The sequence below is a fragment of the Alligator mississippiensis genome, chromosome 2, assembly GCF_030867095.1.
Source record: "Alligator mississippiensis isolate rAllMis1 chromosome 2, rAllMis1, whole genome shotgun sequence".
Taxonomy (NCBI): domain Eukaryota; kingdom Metazoa; phylum Chordata; order Crocodylia; family Alligatoridae; genus Alligator; species Alligator mississippiensis.
The window spans coordinates 286,912,862-286,930,774 of NC_081825.1; the positions used below are offsets into that span (position 1 = coordinate 286,912,862).

At 45.6% G+C, this 17,913-nt stretch overlaps 1 protein-coding gene across 6 annotated transcripts in view; it reads right to left on the minus strand.

Moving 5' to 3' along the window:
- The window catches only part of PPP1R13B (protein phosphatase 1 regulatory subunit 13B), a 115,661-nt gene that overhangs the window by 44,562 nt on the left and 53,186 nt on the right, over positions 1 to 17,913 (minus strand). For 5 of the 6 annotated variants that reach the window (XM_014596436.3, XM_059723269.1, XM_059723268.1 and 2 more), the window contains exon 4: positions 9,095 to 9,162. The exons of the other annotated variant lie outside the window; for it this stretch is intronic. In XM_014596436.3, coding sequence (XP_014451922.1) covers positions 9,095 to 9,162 — 68 coding nt within the window. The remainder of the gene's footprint in view (positions 1 to 9,094; positions 9,163 to 17,913) is intronic. 6 annotated transcript variants of the gene reach the window in all.

The window sequence follows — 17,913 nt, forward strand, 5'->3', positions numbered from 1 at the left end:
GACACTAGAATTTCTTGAATACTTTGGAGGTTACTGCTAAATTCTTTATACACTACTTTAGAGAAAAACTAGAACTCAACAGCAGTTTTGGGTTTTAGCATCACAAAGGGTGCTAGCTGTTTCTTGAACCGTTAGGGTTTTATACCTGAAAAGGACCTTAACCGTAACCAGTCTCTGTTCTATGGTTTGGGCTGAAGGGTCCTCTGAATCAAAAGGGCCCCAGTCTGACTGGGCAATCCTTTCAGACCCCATGGTGAGGGGCTCTCACATAACTTGGAGTGGTCAGGAGAATAGCCAATCCAGACCAAAGAAAACAACACACCTGGTGAAGCATCAGATGCACTAGAAGTATAACATTCAGTACTCCATTTGCTTAGAGCTAGTTTGCTGTAGCGGCACTACTGAATTGTACAGCAGTGGCCTAGCTGCAAACTATACCAAAACTATACTGAAAGTTATTATGATTTTAAGAAAAACAAGAATATACATTATTCATGTAAGAGGGTTCCAAGTTTTATGAAGTCACATTCTCAAATTCCAGGCACAAAGAGACATTCCTTTTTACATACCACATTAAGAAATGAACTGAGGTGTTTGAAAGCCAAGCTCTTTGTGCTGTGAAAATACTGGGTCTCATGAAAGTGCAGCTGTGAAGTTCCTAAAGGACAAGGCTTTGAGGAAAGGGATGGGAGTCACCAAATCTCCAAGGGCATGAATATACAATTGTACTCCTTGAATAATTATACAATTATGAAGATATTTGTGATTAAAAGTAATGTCTATTTTGTGAGTTATTATGCACTCAGCCTGTTACATTCCAGATAAACAACTCTGTTACATTATTCTATACTCTTCCACCCTTACATGACAGGCTGAGCAAATCTGGCTCTGTATACGAACTGAATATTGGAGAGAATTCTACATAACCTTTGTTCAGTTAAAGACTTGCTATTGACAGAGAACAGTATTTACCCCATGTTGGGTTTCACACATTTGAGGCAGCAAGATGGTGTAGCTCAGGGGTGGGCAATTTTTTGAGGCAGAGAACCACTTAGGGAGTTTTGGTGAGCTGTTGCAGGCTTGGGGGTGCTGACTCAACCTGCAACAGCTCACTGAAACTCCCTAAGTGGCTCTGCCCCAGGGCCTGGCCTTGCGCTGTCACTGCCTAGTGATCTGGGCCCTGGGGTCTCCATGGAGACTGTCCCAGGACCTGCGCAGGCAGGGTGTGCTTGGCTGGGCTGATGGGATGCTCTGGGGTGAGGACCAGTGTCCAGAAGCAGGATGGGCAGGTGAAGCCAGGGCTGGGGCCATGATTGTGGGGTGGTGATAGTATGGGGCAAAGGCCCAGGGCAGGACCATGAGTCCCTTGCCCACAGAACCAGTGCCCAACACAGGGATGTGCAGGCAGCGGATTGTGGCTCTGCACCAGACCCTGACCCCACACTGTCCCGCGATCCCAGCCCCAGCTCTGGGCCTGACCACCCATCCTGCTCCCAGACACTGCTTCCTACCCGCCCGTGGCCCCATCCCATTTCCTTGGCCAAATGTGCCTTACTTATGTGGGTCCCAGGCCAGTCTCTATGGAAATTCTGCCCTCTCCATCAGGCGCCCCTGGTGGTGGGTGCGGGGCAGACAGGCCAGGTCTGGCAGCAGTGGTGACACTAGCAGCATCAGTCAGAAGGAGCTGCTGCCACTGGGGCTTCCAGGAAGCAGAATCCAGCTGCCATGCCACCCTAGCCCAAGCCCCGCTGTGTGGCTGGGGGCAGCGGGCACGTACCACAGCCTGGGCTGCCCCCAGCACCTGGGCCGGACAGGGCCAAGGGACCCACTGCAGGCTAGATAAAAACCCTTGGTGGGCTGGATCCGGCCCATTGGCCATATTTTGCCCACCCCTGGTGTAGCTGGATCTAAATAAAATAAGCCTAAACTTCCCAGCCTCATTCTGTGAATAAAGGGGTTGCTGTTTTTTTAAACAACTCCATAATGTCAGCCTTCTATGAAGACCACAACGTTCAACAATGCCCTTTGGAGTAAAAATTAACTTTAGCAGTTCTATAAAGGGCTTAGTCTGTGTGTCTGTTTGTAATGCTCTTGGGGGCCGTGGCTCCTGGCAGGGCATGGCTGCAGCCAGGGCTGAGTCAAGAATGACGGGCAGGGCGAGCAGGGACAGAACACCGCCACTCACCACCCTGTACCACCACCTCCCAGGAGTGGGGGGGAAGCTTGCACGTGGCCACCGCTGCCACCACCACCACCACACTGAGCTGCCACCACTGCATCCGGCCACATGCATGCTTCCCCACCCGAAAGGCGGCAGTGGCATGGAGCAGGGGGAAGGCAGGGAGTGGCATGGAGCCGGATGCGGAGCAGGGGAGAGAGGGGTGGCAGCACGCGGTGGGTGGTGGCACACGGCTGGATGCGGAGTGGAATCAGCATGGAGCTGTGGGTGGCAGCAGTCACTGTGTGGAAGCTCTCCCCCCACCTCGCTCCTGCGAGGCAGCGGCGCTGTGGGGTGGTGGGTGGTGGCACTCCCTCCCCAACCCCACCCCCCTGTCATTCTTGACGGGCAACTCACTAGATTCTCATAATCTGCATTAATTCTGATTTGCTACAGTTCAGATCTGAAGAACAGGGTTTCTTTCTAGACAAAAGTTCTTTGATCTTCAAAGTTTTGGCAAAGACTTCTGGAAATGGAGAATTTGCTACATCCAATAGTTAATTTTCCTATTAAAAATGCACTTCTTATCCAGTTGGAATTTTTCTAGATTCTACTCCCTGCCATTGCATGGTATCTCTTCGCCGGACTAAAAAATCCTGTAGTTTCAGGTATTTTTCCCCTGTGTATGTATACGTCTCAACTACGATTACATCATCTTTTAGCCTCTCTTTAAAAAATGTCTTTTTATCACAAAAGTTATAAATTACATTCTATATCAAACAACATATATCCCCCAAACACTCAGACAATGAAGATTAGATTATGTAGAACTGCTTTAATAACTGCTTTAATACAACCTGTAGTAGTAACGTTCAAAGAACATGTTCTCTACTTTTTCTTGTATACTTCTATGCAGTAAGCTAAATTTTTTAATGAATTAGTAAGCTGCAATTCTGCTGTGAGCTCTGACAGCAAATCACAAGTGCAAAACAATCTTCCTCATGTATTTAAAGGTCTACATGGAAGCTACAGTAGGACAAGAGTCAAATGCTCAAAAAGTTTTGCATACGCTACAGATCTAAACAAGCAACTTTTCTGTTATATAGGCCAATGCTAAAAATTCACAGGTTTTATGAGCACTGCCAATGGCTCACTCCTATTGTATAGGATAGAAGGGTGTAGGTAGTCCTTCAGAGCTCTTGTTTTAAGCTTATTCTCAGCAAGCAGTTCCACAACTTCTAAATTTTTCCAAAACTAGACTCTTAAAAATTCTTTAAATCCCAGGGAGAAAAAGTGTTGGAATGTATGCTAGGAACAGCACATAATGAACTACTGTTTGGGTTGCTGTACTCTGTATTTAGACTCAATTCCTATTTAAGCTCCACAATAATTTCTTGAGAGCTGTAGCCAAAAGGAAATGCATTCTTTCATTTCCTTACTCTACAAATAGTAAGCCATCCCTCCACCCTCTCACTACCCCCACCAAGCACCTACACTGTATTTAGAATCTGTCTGGAAAGACTACATATTTTTCAAGCAGTAACTTCTCTTGCTTATGCTGTCATTTTAAGCAGGAACATTTCTACAAAATTATAGCTTATAAACCACCTGCTTTTAAGACTGTCACTACAATGCTTCTAGTATTTTTGTTTTTAAATCTTGTTTCAGATGAAGTCCTATCCTTAGGTTTAGGCAGACAAGGGTCTTTGGGTAAATGTGATACCTTTTATTAGACCAACTAAATAGTCTGTTGATTTATTTGTGTGCATTAAATGTAAAGTTGTACAACTTCCTATTCATTTAAGTCTGACAGAGCATTATACTAAATCAACCTGAAATGTTATGACAATCTAAAAAAAATAAAATAAAAAAGAAATTAAAAAAAAACAAAGTCTTGCATATAATCTATATACACTACTCTGCATACTTCAAGCAGTGCAGCAGTGTAACAAAATAAGTCATAAAATGTTGGCTATTATGCCACCAAAGAGCATCACAGAAGAAGCAAATGATTATTAGAATTCTAAACTGCTAAATCCTTTTCTGTTCATCAATTTTCAAATGCCAGCATTTTCATGTTCAGCTGATCCTGGTCTCAGGTAAAGGATTTGCCAAGCTGAGGGCTGTCCATACTGTTACTTCATTAAAGGGGCAAACCACAGATGGAGAAACAGCAAATTCCCTAAGGAGATTTTACGTTCCCTCATGTCAAATGAAATACTAAGAGAAGCTGCTCCCTGCCTATATAAATATAGAAAGTAATAGAGTTTTCCTGTCCAAAAACTGATTTCTCATGACAGCCAGTCTTCCCCTACCCCCTTCCAGTCTAAAGATAGCATGATGTCTATTATCTTCTCCGAATGATAGAGTACTTGAACCCAATCTGTTTGTCAAGGTTTTAGCACAATGCACAGCAACCCCTTTACTGCAAAATGCTATTTGAAACTGAAGAAGAGTTTACTACCCACTTCCAAAATAGATTGTCAACTCCCATTTCTTTCTAATGACAAACACTTCCAAATTAGGAAGGCTTTAAGAAATTAATTTCCATTTGGCAAGAAAATAAAGGTTTCTCTCCAAAAGTTCTCTCTTCTATGTGAGATTCCCCTACACTCATTAACAGTGCTCCAAAATGCCCAAGGCATGGAGCACTAAGAGATATCTTGCTATGGAACCATGGACATCAATTTGAACCTCACTTAAGACTCAAACCAAAGCTTACTCCTGATTAACCCCGCTGTAAATGGGTACTTGGTCATTCAAGCTGAGGAGTCACAGCAAGCGAGATACACTGCTTAGCTACACCACTCTCCTGTGTCATTGGGAAAAAAGTGACAGGTGTTAGCTTGATGAGACATCTAGCCTTGGGTGGACCTTTAACTCCAAAACCCAAAGCAGCACATAAGATCAACCTTAGGTTCTATCATGCACTCCCGGGCAACAAGGTCCCTCCCAGGGCACATCCAGGAAAAGATGAACAGATCTTCCTTCCAATTTGGTAGAGAGGAATCTGGCATTAGGAAAAGCAAAATAAATTGCAGAGACCTACTCCAATTTCCACATGCTGCTTCCCTTCCCTCTTGAAGAAAGGTGCTATGGTGATTCACATTATATATTTTCTATTTCACAGTGACTGCCACTTCTTGACCAAGAGACCATCTCAGTTGTCACCTCCCTTCCATTTGTATTCTCACAGTATCTCTGAGTCAATAATAATAAACTATCCCCATGAACTGATTTTTTTTCCCCCATCTTCAATGTAATCAGCGGGCATGTCTACATGTGATGCTACATTACCATAGCAACATGCTATTGTGACTTAGCATCTGCGGGCAAAAACCACGATGCTGCCACTACACTGCCTAGCAATACGCTCCCTCAGTACAGCACATTGCTACGGTGATGCAGGGGCTAAAAATAACCATGTGCTGAGAAAGAAATACTAAATGATGGCTCAGTAACAATGGCACCATAGGGGCATGTGTAGATGCACCCAGTGTTTTCCTTTTGATTTGTTAATCACTATGATCTACTTTTTTAATTCACCTTTCACATCCTCCTCCTTCCCTTCACTTTTCCAATGCTCCTTGATACCTGGCCTTTTTCTCCTCTAACCTAACCCCTGCCTTCCTGGTCCTCTCACATGCATCCGTTATTTGGTTCCTTTCTCACCTGGACGCATCTGACCGTCTGCTCTTTTTTCTGCTTCCTCTGGGAAACTCCCAAGCTGCAATTCCTCCTGAGAGCTGGCAGCTCCAGTCCCATGGGTGTCTGCCATTTCCTCTCCTATGTACCAGTGGCCTCTAGTGGATACAACTATGATCATCTTCCTCCCTGTTTCCTATTTCCAGAAAATTTAACAGGCAATCAGACCCTTTAGGAGGAAGAGCTGTGGAAGCAACTGGAAACAAGCAAAAGCCAATATCCTATGACCAATTCATTTTCTATAGACCATTGTTTCAAAATCATTGTTATAAAATGAAAGTGTTTCTTGTGGCACACATATTTCTAGGGCATCAAAATCTTGACAACCAGACTTGCTCAAGTACTTGAGTGAGAGAAAGGGAGAGCCAGCTACCCAGTAATATGGATGCCATTCAACAACAGAAGGAGGGTTGCTCTCTCTCTCTGCTGTACAATAAAGGTTTTCTAGTCTTATTCACCTGAAGTCTTATTCAAGCTAAAGAAGGTTTGACCATGACCTCAAGGAGTGCCTGGTACTAGATCCAACTCTAAAGCCTGTTCTAAATGTTGGGTCCATTAAGAAATGGCTCCTCTAAAAATATTAAGGTGCTTTTCCAGTTAACTGCATTACCTAGCTGAATAACAGTTACCAAGCAACAATCCATTCACAACATGAATTAAACCCTACAAATAGCCACACTGATTATCAAACTCAATTTTTCAAATAAAACTCATTACAACACTAGGACAAGACTGATTTGTTTAATCTTTTCAAAATAAAAACTAAAAAGATCATATCAAAAAACACTGCAAAAAAGTAGTATTATTCAATTTCACAATGTAGGCAATAAAACTAAAATCTTATCACATAAATAGAAAAAAAATAGCAATCTTCAGTTCAATTTGGAAATACAATTTCCACTTAGAAAACCTGAAAGCTGACATTTTGCAAAGAAAAAGAAGAATCAGTTTGAAGAAGCTACCTCATGTCCCCAAGTCAAGGCAAAAAGTCTGGTTACACAAATCCTTTCTTCCAACAGGATGCCTTCTTCATAAGAGTGGAAAGAAATTGGGTCACGGGTTCATTAACAATTCCCTCCAAAGAGTAGGGTTTGCAAGACTGAAAATAAAACCTAACCCATGGAAAGCCACGCTTTCTTCAGTACCTGTGAATGTGGCAACTTAAACTTCCTTTTTTTTTAAATATACTTTGTTTCTCAGACAGAAAGACATATGGATAAAGTATTTCTTTTACAACAATGAATGTCTGACCTTTTGAAGAGACCTACCCTAAAATCTATTCTAAAAATGAAATGACAGAATCAAGAGTATACTTTTAAGCCTGTAACTTTAAAAATCACCATTTCAAATTCAAAAAGTGGAGATTATGCAAACAGTTTCAAAGAACATAAAACCCACTATAGATGACAAGCTGCTGTTACCATAAACCGATATTGAATGATAATAAAACTGATTTACTGTCATTTCAAAAAGCATTGATTTAAACTTTAAGAAAAACATTTTTTAATTTTTCCTACGTAGCATTCAATCTAGTCACTCTTTCAGCTTTACCCCAATAACATTATTTTGAAAAATCAGTATTTCCTTATTCTTAACATTATAAGCATTCAGTAAAATATATACCTGATTACAGAATATTTGCTAACTCCAAATTTTGTAAGCGTCTTCGGTGTCCATCTGTAGCCAGTGTAATACTCGACATTCCAGTAACAATGAATAAGCCTAATGCATTACGTAAGAGTAAGCTGATTAAACCCTTGATCCTAAAACTACCTCTTTCCCCCTCCCCCACCAGTTTCAAACTTGTCACAGTCATAGTGCTCTATGCTCTTCAGAACCTGTATTATTCATGTAATTACCATTTGCGTCTATTTTCATAGGCACCGTGACAATTACTAGTTGAATTGCTTAATGCCAACTGTTGAAATGTTTATGAATGGAAAATCTCAAATTAAATCACAAAATGTCAGGTTTGTAAATCTGAGTGGAATTTCAGTTGCAGTTCCTACACAGTCAGTTTGTGTTTATAAGTTGGAGTTTGATTTCTTTTTTAAGGTTGACTTATTTACGTGTTTATTTTTTAACAAAGCTTAAATCAGCCGTAACAATGGAGACAATTACTTAAATAATACTATGGGGCCTGAGTTAGAAATGTTAAACTGTATCAAATTAGGCACAGAGCTGCACTTCCATTCACTGTGAAACTAGACAGAAGAGGCAATTACATCACCAGTCATGTTTGCCACCCCCAAATTTCAAAGACACAGAGGTTCCGAGTGAAAATTAATCATAGCGATGCGCTGCTTTGGGGAAGCTATCAAGGGCTTGTATGTTCTTTGCTCACCACAGTGCTGTGCTCTCTCTGAACCATCACCAAGGAAATTTAAGCAGGGAAGGCAGAGCCAATGCTTGAAGTATTAGCAGTAAGTGTCCTGTAACTCTACAATAAAATGGTTGTGTGCATCAAGAAAAACTTCCTTCCACCAAGCCCTCGTGGGGACCCTCAATATGCAACGCACCTATGAGAATAAGGCTTTAGTACATGTCTGAATAAAAACTAACAAAAAAACAGGATAAATACGTGTCTGTATAAACATGCACAAGTGCAGTTTTAGATGCCAGGTGCTAAGTAACGTGGGTAAAAGGCAGCAAATTTAAGCTAGTAATAATTGAAACGCGCTGAACTGGCAATCTTCACAGTACACACATTCTTTTAGAGTAGAAAAATACTTCAAAAATTTTACAGAGTTAAGAACAGACATAAAAAATCCAAGCAGCTGTTACAAGATTAACACAATATAAATAGAGGTGACTGGAAGGGAATCTCAACCTACTTAACTACTGTCTCAAAACCTCCTAATCCATAGATACGTTTCCATGTTAACCATCATGTAAAGGGACTTGCCAGGTCAGGAACCAGTAGCAGAGAAGTAACCCATGTAAGAAGAGAGATATGGATGGGATAGTGTCTGATGTACATGCAATATGGATGATACCCCACCAAACAGTTTGAGGGAGAAAGGAAATGGATACAGGCAGAAGGATAAACTATTCTCTGAATCTAGGGTTTGAACTGTAATCTTAGACCTGCTGTCAAAAATGTGAAGCACCAGTATTTTTAGGATTCTACCAATCCCAATAATAGTAGATGATCTTGATATCAACTTTTAAAAGAATATCCAACAATTAAATGATGATCTGCATTAAAACACTTCATCATATGTTACATACCCCATTTTCTGTACGTTTCTCCACCGGTATATTTATTCCATTTCTTTGATTTTGGGTCTGACGTCCACCTAGAAATAAAGTATCAATCTTACTAGTGAGGTTTTTTTCCTTTTTTTTTTTTTAATTCAGAATGCTTTCATGGTAGGAACTATTAAAGTATCAGGAACAATTTACAAACATTTTAAAAAATTGATTTGTATGAAGTTATTTGTTCTTTTGAATATTCACAATACTTTAGTCCAGTAGCCAGCAACATTTTTTGGCTGTGGGTCAGAAGGACCCGGTTTGGGTCAGGGGTGGACAACAGCTGCCACTTCACCTTGCAGCACCACAGGGTCTCCTGCAACAGCAAAAGAAAGTGACTGCTGCAGAAGCACCTTGCCTCCAAACACCACTAAAGCCCCATAATCGTGGGCTTGATCAAATGGTTCTGCAGGCTAGGCCTGGGCCATGAACCGCAGGTTACCCACACTTGCTTCAGTCATTTAGTAAAACAATTCAAAAGCAATTGGAGTTGATAGCCTATTAAAGATTTTTTCCCTGTTTCAGAGATGGTGGGAGAAGATAATGTTTTCAATAAAATACTACACATTCCAAAAGAAGTTCAGAAGCTCAAGTAGTATTTTGATAAGAGATTTATAAAATCATAGTGACAACACATAAAAGCAGCTGGGTCTATGATCATTTTAAACACTGAACTATCCTATCTGATTGTAATTACATAAAGTTTCCCTGTAAGTACTAGTCCCATCAGTCCCACCTACATTAATCCATATTTTCATTATGTTACCCTCTGTTGGTGGAGTAAGCAAAAATAGAAAATGCAGATTTCAGAGCCCTCTTCTTAAAATCTGTATCCATGTGTCTGCATTTTTACAATTCAAACATCCAGGAAATAGTGTTTGCAAAAGGTAATGAACTGTGCACCAAGTTGCCACAGTTTGACTATGAAAGTCATGTATTTCTGTGTTCACAAGGAGCATTAACTGTTGCTGACTTTGCAAATACATCTTGGAAACCATTTCCTAAATGCCTTGTATAGTCTCTTACTATAAAACCCGATTCATCTTGCAGTAATTACATTAAAAGCTTTGCACACCTAATTTAGAGAGAACAAGAATGTTTTCCACGTACAAAACCCTAGGGTCTAAATCATATGTTAGTACAGAGGGGGGCAACCTTTATGGCAGGTGTGCTGCAGATTAGCCTTCCACTGTCCCCAAGTGCCACTTTGATCCCCTTTCTCCAACCCCGTCTCCTGCTCTGCTTTTGGCTCCCTGCCTTATAAGCCACTGTGCTGTCTGTCCCTCCCTTGATCTGTCATGTGCCACCCAGACACTGCCTATGCCACTTCTTATCACAGACTGGCCACCCTGATCTTGTACATCTTAAATGGACATTGCACTTTTAATCATAGAGGATTGCCAAACATTTAAAATGCATAAATAAATCTGCATGTGCTGAAATCTTTATGTATTATTACTCCAACATGCTTTGTCTGGTGATGGAAATGACCTGTGACCACTCCACACCCCTGTGAAACTTCAAGGAGATACACTGACAAACCCCTAGTTCCTGTGAAGCTGCAGATATAATTTTGGTAAAGAAAACAACTGTATTGAAATTGGCTTTGGCACCACAGATATTATTCTCTCTGTTAACAGCATCATAGCAGTTTTATCATCACAAAGGATCAAGACATCAATGCCTCAAGGATACATATAACATTCCTTTGCAAATATGATAAACAAGTTAATCTAGCCTTGAAACCTTTTCAACTTTTCCTAAACCACTATTATGCTCTAAGTGCCCACCATTGTTAAACTGATTAGCAAAAAAATAAACAAATTGAACAATTAAAATAAATTCAAAGGGGACTGATAGAAGGTTAATCAAAACTAAAAACCCAGTTTTCACAAATGGCCAAATTTGTTGAATGACTTGAGAGAACTGAGCATGTGAATGTGTCTCTCACTTAACAATCCCTTCACATCATTTGACCACCACAAACCCTGTATGTACAATTATAGCCTGAAAGTATTTTTGCAAATTAACCATGATCGATCCTATGATGACTGGATAAATAAGATTCTCTCACTTACACCAGTCCCTTAAAACTGGTCTCAATTTAATACAACACTACTCAATGTAAAGACTTTTAGAAAGAAGCAAGCAGAATAGCAGGGCTGTATGATAGAAACTGTCACTCACCATTTTTTTTTTTTTAATCTAGCTACATGAGTTAACAGAGAGCTCTACTGTGGATATTTTGTAACAGATTTTATTCCCTGTCCCTACCTTCATATCCCCCATCAAAATGTTTTCCTATAACACTCTTGAACAGTTCCTGAATTATGTCACTTCAAAAGCAGTCGACCTTTAGGAAAGAGGAGATAGTTACCATGAATTACCCCTATTTTTCCTGCTTATTCTGGGCGCTGCCCACCACTCAATCTAACTGATTAATTGACCAGCAAAATCCTATCTACTATATATATATAAACATCCAGAGTAGAAATTGCTAGACATCCTGAGATTAGGAAGGACTGGGGAGCAGGGGAGGGTGCAGCAAGACTAAGACTGAGTCAAAAGGCTGAGTTACTTGAAAATAGTCTTTACATTTCATCAGACTGGAATGTGGACTATCTCAGCAGGAAGGAGGAAATTACCACATTTTCTCAGATACCACACACCAAATAAGATGCTTGTTTTTGAGAAGGCAGAATAAACTGGGGGGGAAGGAGGGAGGGAAAGATGTTTCCAGAGGTATGGCCAGGGGCAGAGCTAGTAGGGGCACCAAGGCACACATGCATCAGTTTAGTAGATGCTGTAGGAGAAGCAATTGGGTGTTGGGTTTGTTTTTTTTAAATTCCAAAGGAAACAAGAATCTCCCCACTTGCCCCTCTTGGTATATCCAGTAGGTCTGTGCAAAACAGCGAGTAGTCTCTTCAGATTCGGCCCATTCGGAGGGACAGTGATTCGATTCAGTGATTCAAATCACTGTCCCAATTCGATTCAGCCAATTCAAATTTGAGGAGGGAAGCAGGGCAGCAGGGCACAGCAGCAAGTGGGCCTGTTGTTCCCTGCCACCGTGGATAGGGCAGTTCCGGCAGCAAGGCAGCAGTGAGGTGCGGACGCAAGGAGCAGAAACTGAGCCCAGCTGTGGCTCACCCCTGTGCAAAGATCGGAGGCCCACTGTGCCACCTCTGGAGGTGCCACTGGGCTCAGACTGGCCTACGAGTCAGCCCAGCCAGGGCCTGATTCACTGTGAATGGGCCCCCAGCCAGGCTGGGCCAGGTCATGGGACAATTGGAGCCCAGCAGCTCCTCCAGAGGCAGCGGTGTGTCATGGAGCCAAGGAGTGGAGGGGGCACGTGGGCGCCTGATCTTTGAATGGGGCATGGGCAGGCTGCACCTGGGTTCAGCATATGTGCTTCACTGCTGCAGCCCTTCCTCCCCCTGGCCCTTTCCCCTCCTCCCGCCCCTTCCCCTGCAGACTCTCCCACCTGGACAGGGAGTGTGCCCCCACAATTTTTTTTCCTCCCTCCACATATGAGTAACTACAGAAAATCATGGTTACTCAGAACTGTATACTGTGGTAGGCAAAATGGTATACAGAATATTAACTGCAGATAGTCAAAACCGTGGTTGGCAAAACCATGGTTGGCGAGGGAAACCTGTATTGGCCCCATTGATGGTGACCATGAACCCATGGGTGAACTTGCCCTGCCCAACGAGCCACCCCTGCACCATGCGGTTCATGGCCACCATGATCTCCCTTGCTATGGGACTCGCTCATCACCTCTGCTTGAAGGAGAGCCCACCGACACCCTGACTGATCGCACCAGTGCTCTGTGAGGGAGAGGGAGCACGATCTTCACCCCGGCTGTTCCAGATGTTCAAGGTGAAGTGCAAAACTGTCTGTGGACCTGCCTTGTGCAGCTCCTCTTTCAAGTAATCCTTGCATGCCTCATACAGGGAGGGCACCACTGCCCTGCTAAAGGTGGTGCATGTGGGCACTTGGTAAGATGGGACCACGAGCGCTATGAACCACCTGTACCCTGGAAGCTCAATAAAGGAGAAGGGCTGGCCATCCAGAGCAAGCATCTCCCCAATGCTCTGGGTGACCTTTCTCACCTTGGGAATGTGCCCCGCAGCCCCACTTACCTCTATGCTCCACGGCGAGGGATGAGGGCACCGGGGGTTGGGGAGGGGGGCTTGGGCTTGCACGTGGTGGCCGCTGCCGCTTACCTGGAGACCCGTGACAGCGGTGACAGCCGCTGCCTACAAAACCTCCCGTTGCTGTTGCAGAGACATGCCGGGAGCTGTGTGGCCAGCTGCTGGGCGGCAGCGGCAGCATGGTGGTGGCCAGGTGGCACGCAGTCATCCCCACCACCACCCCGTGCCCCACAGCTCTGAGCATGGCTCCGCAGTGGCAGTGGGAGATTTTGTAGGCAGCGGCAGTCACTGCTGGCATGGGCAGCCATTGACACTTACCTGTGGGGCCGCGTGGGCCAGCGGTGACTGCCGCTGCATACAAAACCTCCCACTGCCACCACGGAGCCAGGCCCAGAACTGTGCGGCTGGTGGCAGTGGCACACTTTGGGGTGGTGGTGGGGATGGGAATGGCTGCGTGCCATCTAGCTACCACCACCCTGTGCTGCACCGCTGCCACCAGTCGCACAGCTCCAGCCGTGGCTCCACAGCGGCAGCAAGAGGTTTTGTATACAGCAGCAGTCACTACTGGCACAGGCAGCCCCACGGGTAAGCAGCAGCAGGCGCCCATGCCAGCAGTGACTGCTGCTGCCTACAAAACCTCTCGCTGACACCGTGGCAGCAGCAGGAGGTTTTGTAGGCAGTGGCCATCACCACCATCACAGGCCTCCAGGTAAGCAGCAGCAGCCGCCGTGTGTAAGCCAGCCCCATCCCCCACGCCCCCATCCCTCGCTGTGACTGCAGAGCCAGCCACAGAGCTGTGCTCCGGCCGCATGCCAGCCTCCCTCTCCCCCTTCCCTGGGCAGGCGCCTGGACAGCATGTGTGTGGCCCGCACGTGGTGGGCACCACCACACTGCGCCCTGCATCGCTTGCCCGCAAAGCCCCCCCACAAAGGGGCACCCTGTCCTCATCCCCTGGCCCTGCTCCCAGCTGAGATGTGCCGCCTGGGGCCGGCAGCACCCCCCACTCCCTCAGCCCCCAACCATCTTCCCCAGCCTTGCCCCACAGCCCCCAAGCCCCACTTACCTCTAGGATCCAGGGGCGAAGGGCTCTGTGGTGGCAGTGCTTGCCCACAAAGCCCCCACAACCCTGCATGTAGCCACCACCACCCCACACCACTGCAGAGCCATGCAGCCAGGTGCAGGGCATTCCCCTGCATGCAAGCCCCCCTTTTCACCCCCCAGCTGGGCGGCATGTGTGTGGCCCACACACGGTGATTGCCACTGCACTGCTGCTGCTGCCACGCCCTGTGCCACTTGCCCACAAAACCATGCAGGTGTTCTTGGGATGGTAGCGCAGGGTACAGTGGCAGAGTTGCGGTGGTGGCCACCATGTGCAACCCTCCTGTCCGGCCAGCCGGCATGTGTGTGGCCCACAGAGTCGCACCCTTGCCCTCACCCCCTGGCTCTGCTCATGGGGGTGGGCACAGGGGCACACTCCCCCACTTCTTGATCTACGCCGCCAACACCTTCCCTTTCCCACACCCTGCCCTGCCCGTTCCCCCCACACGCTTACCTGCTGGGGTGGGTGTCAGTGTCTGGATGTCTGTGGGTCTGAGGGGATGTTGTGAGGGGCATCAGGAGGACTGCTGACACTGTGGAGGGGATGGTGGGGCACCAGCAGCACTGGAGGGGGAAGCTGGGGGGCCTTAATTTTTATCATGTATTTTGGGTTTTCAAAATCAGAGAATTTGCAATTTTTAATCTGAGAAAACCAGGATCCCTGGTGATGACACACTGTCAGGGAAAACACAGATTTCTTTTGGTGGGGGGGAAGAATCAAGGCAGATTAACAAGAACAAATAAGAGGATTGTGGGGGAAGAATAAGTTGAAAGGAATGGATAGGGATAACAATCGGGATTGTTGGCAAGGGTAAGTAGGAAAGGATTGGATATAAAATTTACAAAAAGAGAGACTAGCTAGCAAGAGACAAGCTAGCAAGCCAGAGCCTTTCAGACGCTGCTGCTCCAAGAGAGACAGCACACAAAAGGCACAGATCACTTCAGACACAACTTTATATGCTGTTTCTATGTCCCTCCCCCAGAGCACTGTGATTGCAAGGGAACTCGGAACAAGATCACAGTCAATGGACAGCTACAGATGTCAATATCAGAGCAGTTTTCCTCCCCACCCCGCCCCCATCAGCCTTTTCCACATATGGCAGATTCCCCCATCCCTTTCTCTCTTCTCAGCGTCTGTTTGCTGCAAGTCTTCCAAATCTCCCCAAATTGATTCAGAGGCTTCCAACTTGATTCAGACCTTTTAACGGGTCTCCTGATTCAATTCGGATTCAGAGATTTGGCTGCCAAATTGGGCCAAATCTCCTCCGAATCGAGTCGACTACTGAAGCTTTGCACAGCCCTAATATCCAGTCCCCTCCCATTCCCGCACGCTTCCCACCCCTCTGCCACTATTCCTGCTGACCAGGAATGGGGGAGGCGTACAGTCACTCCTGTCTGCTTCAGTCAGATTCTGCAGGTAGCCAAGGACAGAAATGGCAGTCCCCTTCCTGGTCCTGTCCGTCCCAGTCCCCATCCTGCCCCACAGTGTTCTCTGGAGCAGGACAGAAGCAGCTCTGTCAGCCTCCTATCCCCAGAGCAGCCAGGGACAGCAACAGCAGCAGGTGGGGGGGCAGGGGCAGGGAGGGAAGATTCTTACCCAAGTGCACAGTCAGGTATGCCCCCCAGCTGGGTGGATGTGGGGAGCTGGAAGCAAGGGGTGCAGTCACCCCTACAGCACTGATGGCTGCTCTGACACCCCTGTTTTCCAAAATCCTGAGTCTGTCCATGGTTATGGCTGTGTAGAACAAGAACATCACCTAATCTTTAGCTCGTTCACTTTCCCTTCTCCTTCTCCAAGAAAAGATAGTTTTAATTTTCACAGCTGACCTGTCAGTAGCTTCTGGCTCCTCAGCTAAAAGCTGAAACTGTAGCTATTGCTAAAGACTGGACTCTATGGGAGGATCTAGAATTTTGACAAAAGCTAAAAAAAGTCTGCATGGCTGTGAAACAGAAGAGAAACCAGGAACAGCTAACAGACAGCCAAACTGCCAAAGAAGGGATAGCTTGATTAGTAGAATGGTAAAACTGCTTGAGATAGAGAAAGAGTCGTTAACACCTATGGGGTAAAAAAAGAGATTAGCAGAAATCAGATAGATTATAATGAGCCATGAAGTCAATTGATTCCCTCCAGGCTGCCTGAGTAGAATGCCACGGCTTAAGCCAGTAATTCTCGGGTGCCATGAGATCCTTTTAAGGGTGCCACATAATGTTAGCACTTTTAGGTGTAATTTTAAAGATTCTAAGGATCCCCTTTACATGCCTACAGTAGATAAGGATGCACAAAATAAACCCAGAGATTTCAAATAGTAATCCATAAAATCAAAACTTTCTGACCTGCTGCGGTCTTTGAGTTCTTTACACCAGAAGAATTGCTCTATTATTTTTCTACAGGTAAAACAAAACATGTAAAAACTATGAATTGGCATTTTCTGAGGGTTGCCTCAAGTCTAACAAGGAGAACCACCTCTTCTCAATCTGGACAAACCACCAATTTAAACTTTGAGTGGAGCAGGAGTGAAAACTGGGTGCAACCACATTACTGTATCTTTCCTAGATCTGCCCCTCCTATCTGGCTGCTGGAGGGAAGAGAAGGAAAAGTGATAGCAGCCATCTTACAGCATCTCCATACTTCTGTTCTGGGCATAAAAATAAGCTTCCCCACTCCTACTGCCAGGGCCTTCGCCCCCTGAAGGCAGAGGGTAGACCAAGGTCACCTTCCAGGACAAGGGAGCACTGGGGGATCTCCCATACTGTCCAGCCAGGGGGTTGGACCAAGGCCCGCCGAACCAAGGTCCCCTCCCCTCCAGGGCTTCACAACAGGTACAAACCTCTTGCAGCCCCAGTAGAGCCTGCAGAGATGCCAGCTCCTGCAGGCAAGGGAGGATTACCCATCCCTACTCTCCCTAAGACAAAATGCAGAGTGGTTGTCATGGGAGACTCCTTCCTGAGGGGGACTGAGGAGGCAATTTGCCAACCCAACCCCTTGGCCCAGGAGCCCGCATCTGGGACATAACCGAGAGGATCCCAAAGATTCTCCAGCCCTCTGACCACTACCCTATGCTCCTTATCCACGTGGACACAAACGACACGGCTCAGAGCAATCCCAGCCGGGTCATGAGAGACTACAGGGTTCTGGGGCTTAGGGGGTTGGGGGTGCAGGTGGTCTTTTCCTCGCTCCTCCCGGTTGTGAGTCATGGGCTGAGGAGGGAGAGATGGATTGAGTTAGTCAACCAAAGACTGCAGTGCTCGTGTCATGGTGAAGGCTTCGGCTTCCATGATCACAGTCCGCTCTTTGGTGAGAGAGGCAGTGAGCTGCTGGGAAGAGATCGCCTCTACCTCAGGGTACTTAAGGAGCTGGCAAGCATCATAGCTCTGCCACTAGCATGGATCTTCAAGAACTTGTGGTGCTCAGGCAAAGTGCCCGAAGACTGGAAGAAGGCCGATGTGGTGCCAATCTTCAAGAAGGGGAGGAAAGTAAATCTGGGGAACTAAAAGTCCATCAGCCTGACCTCTATCCCAGGGAAGATCTTGGGGAAAAAAAAA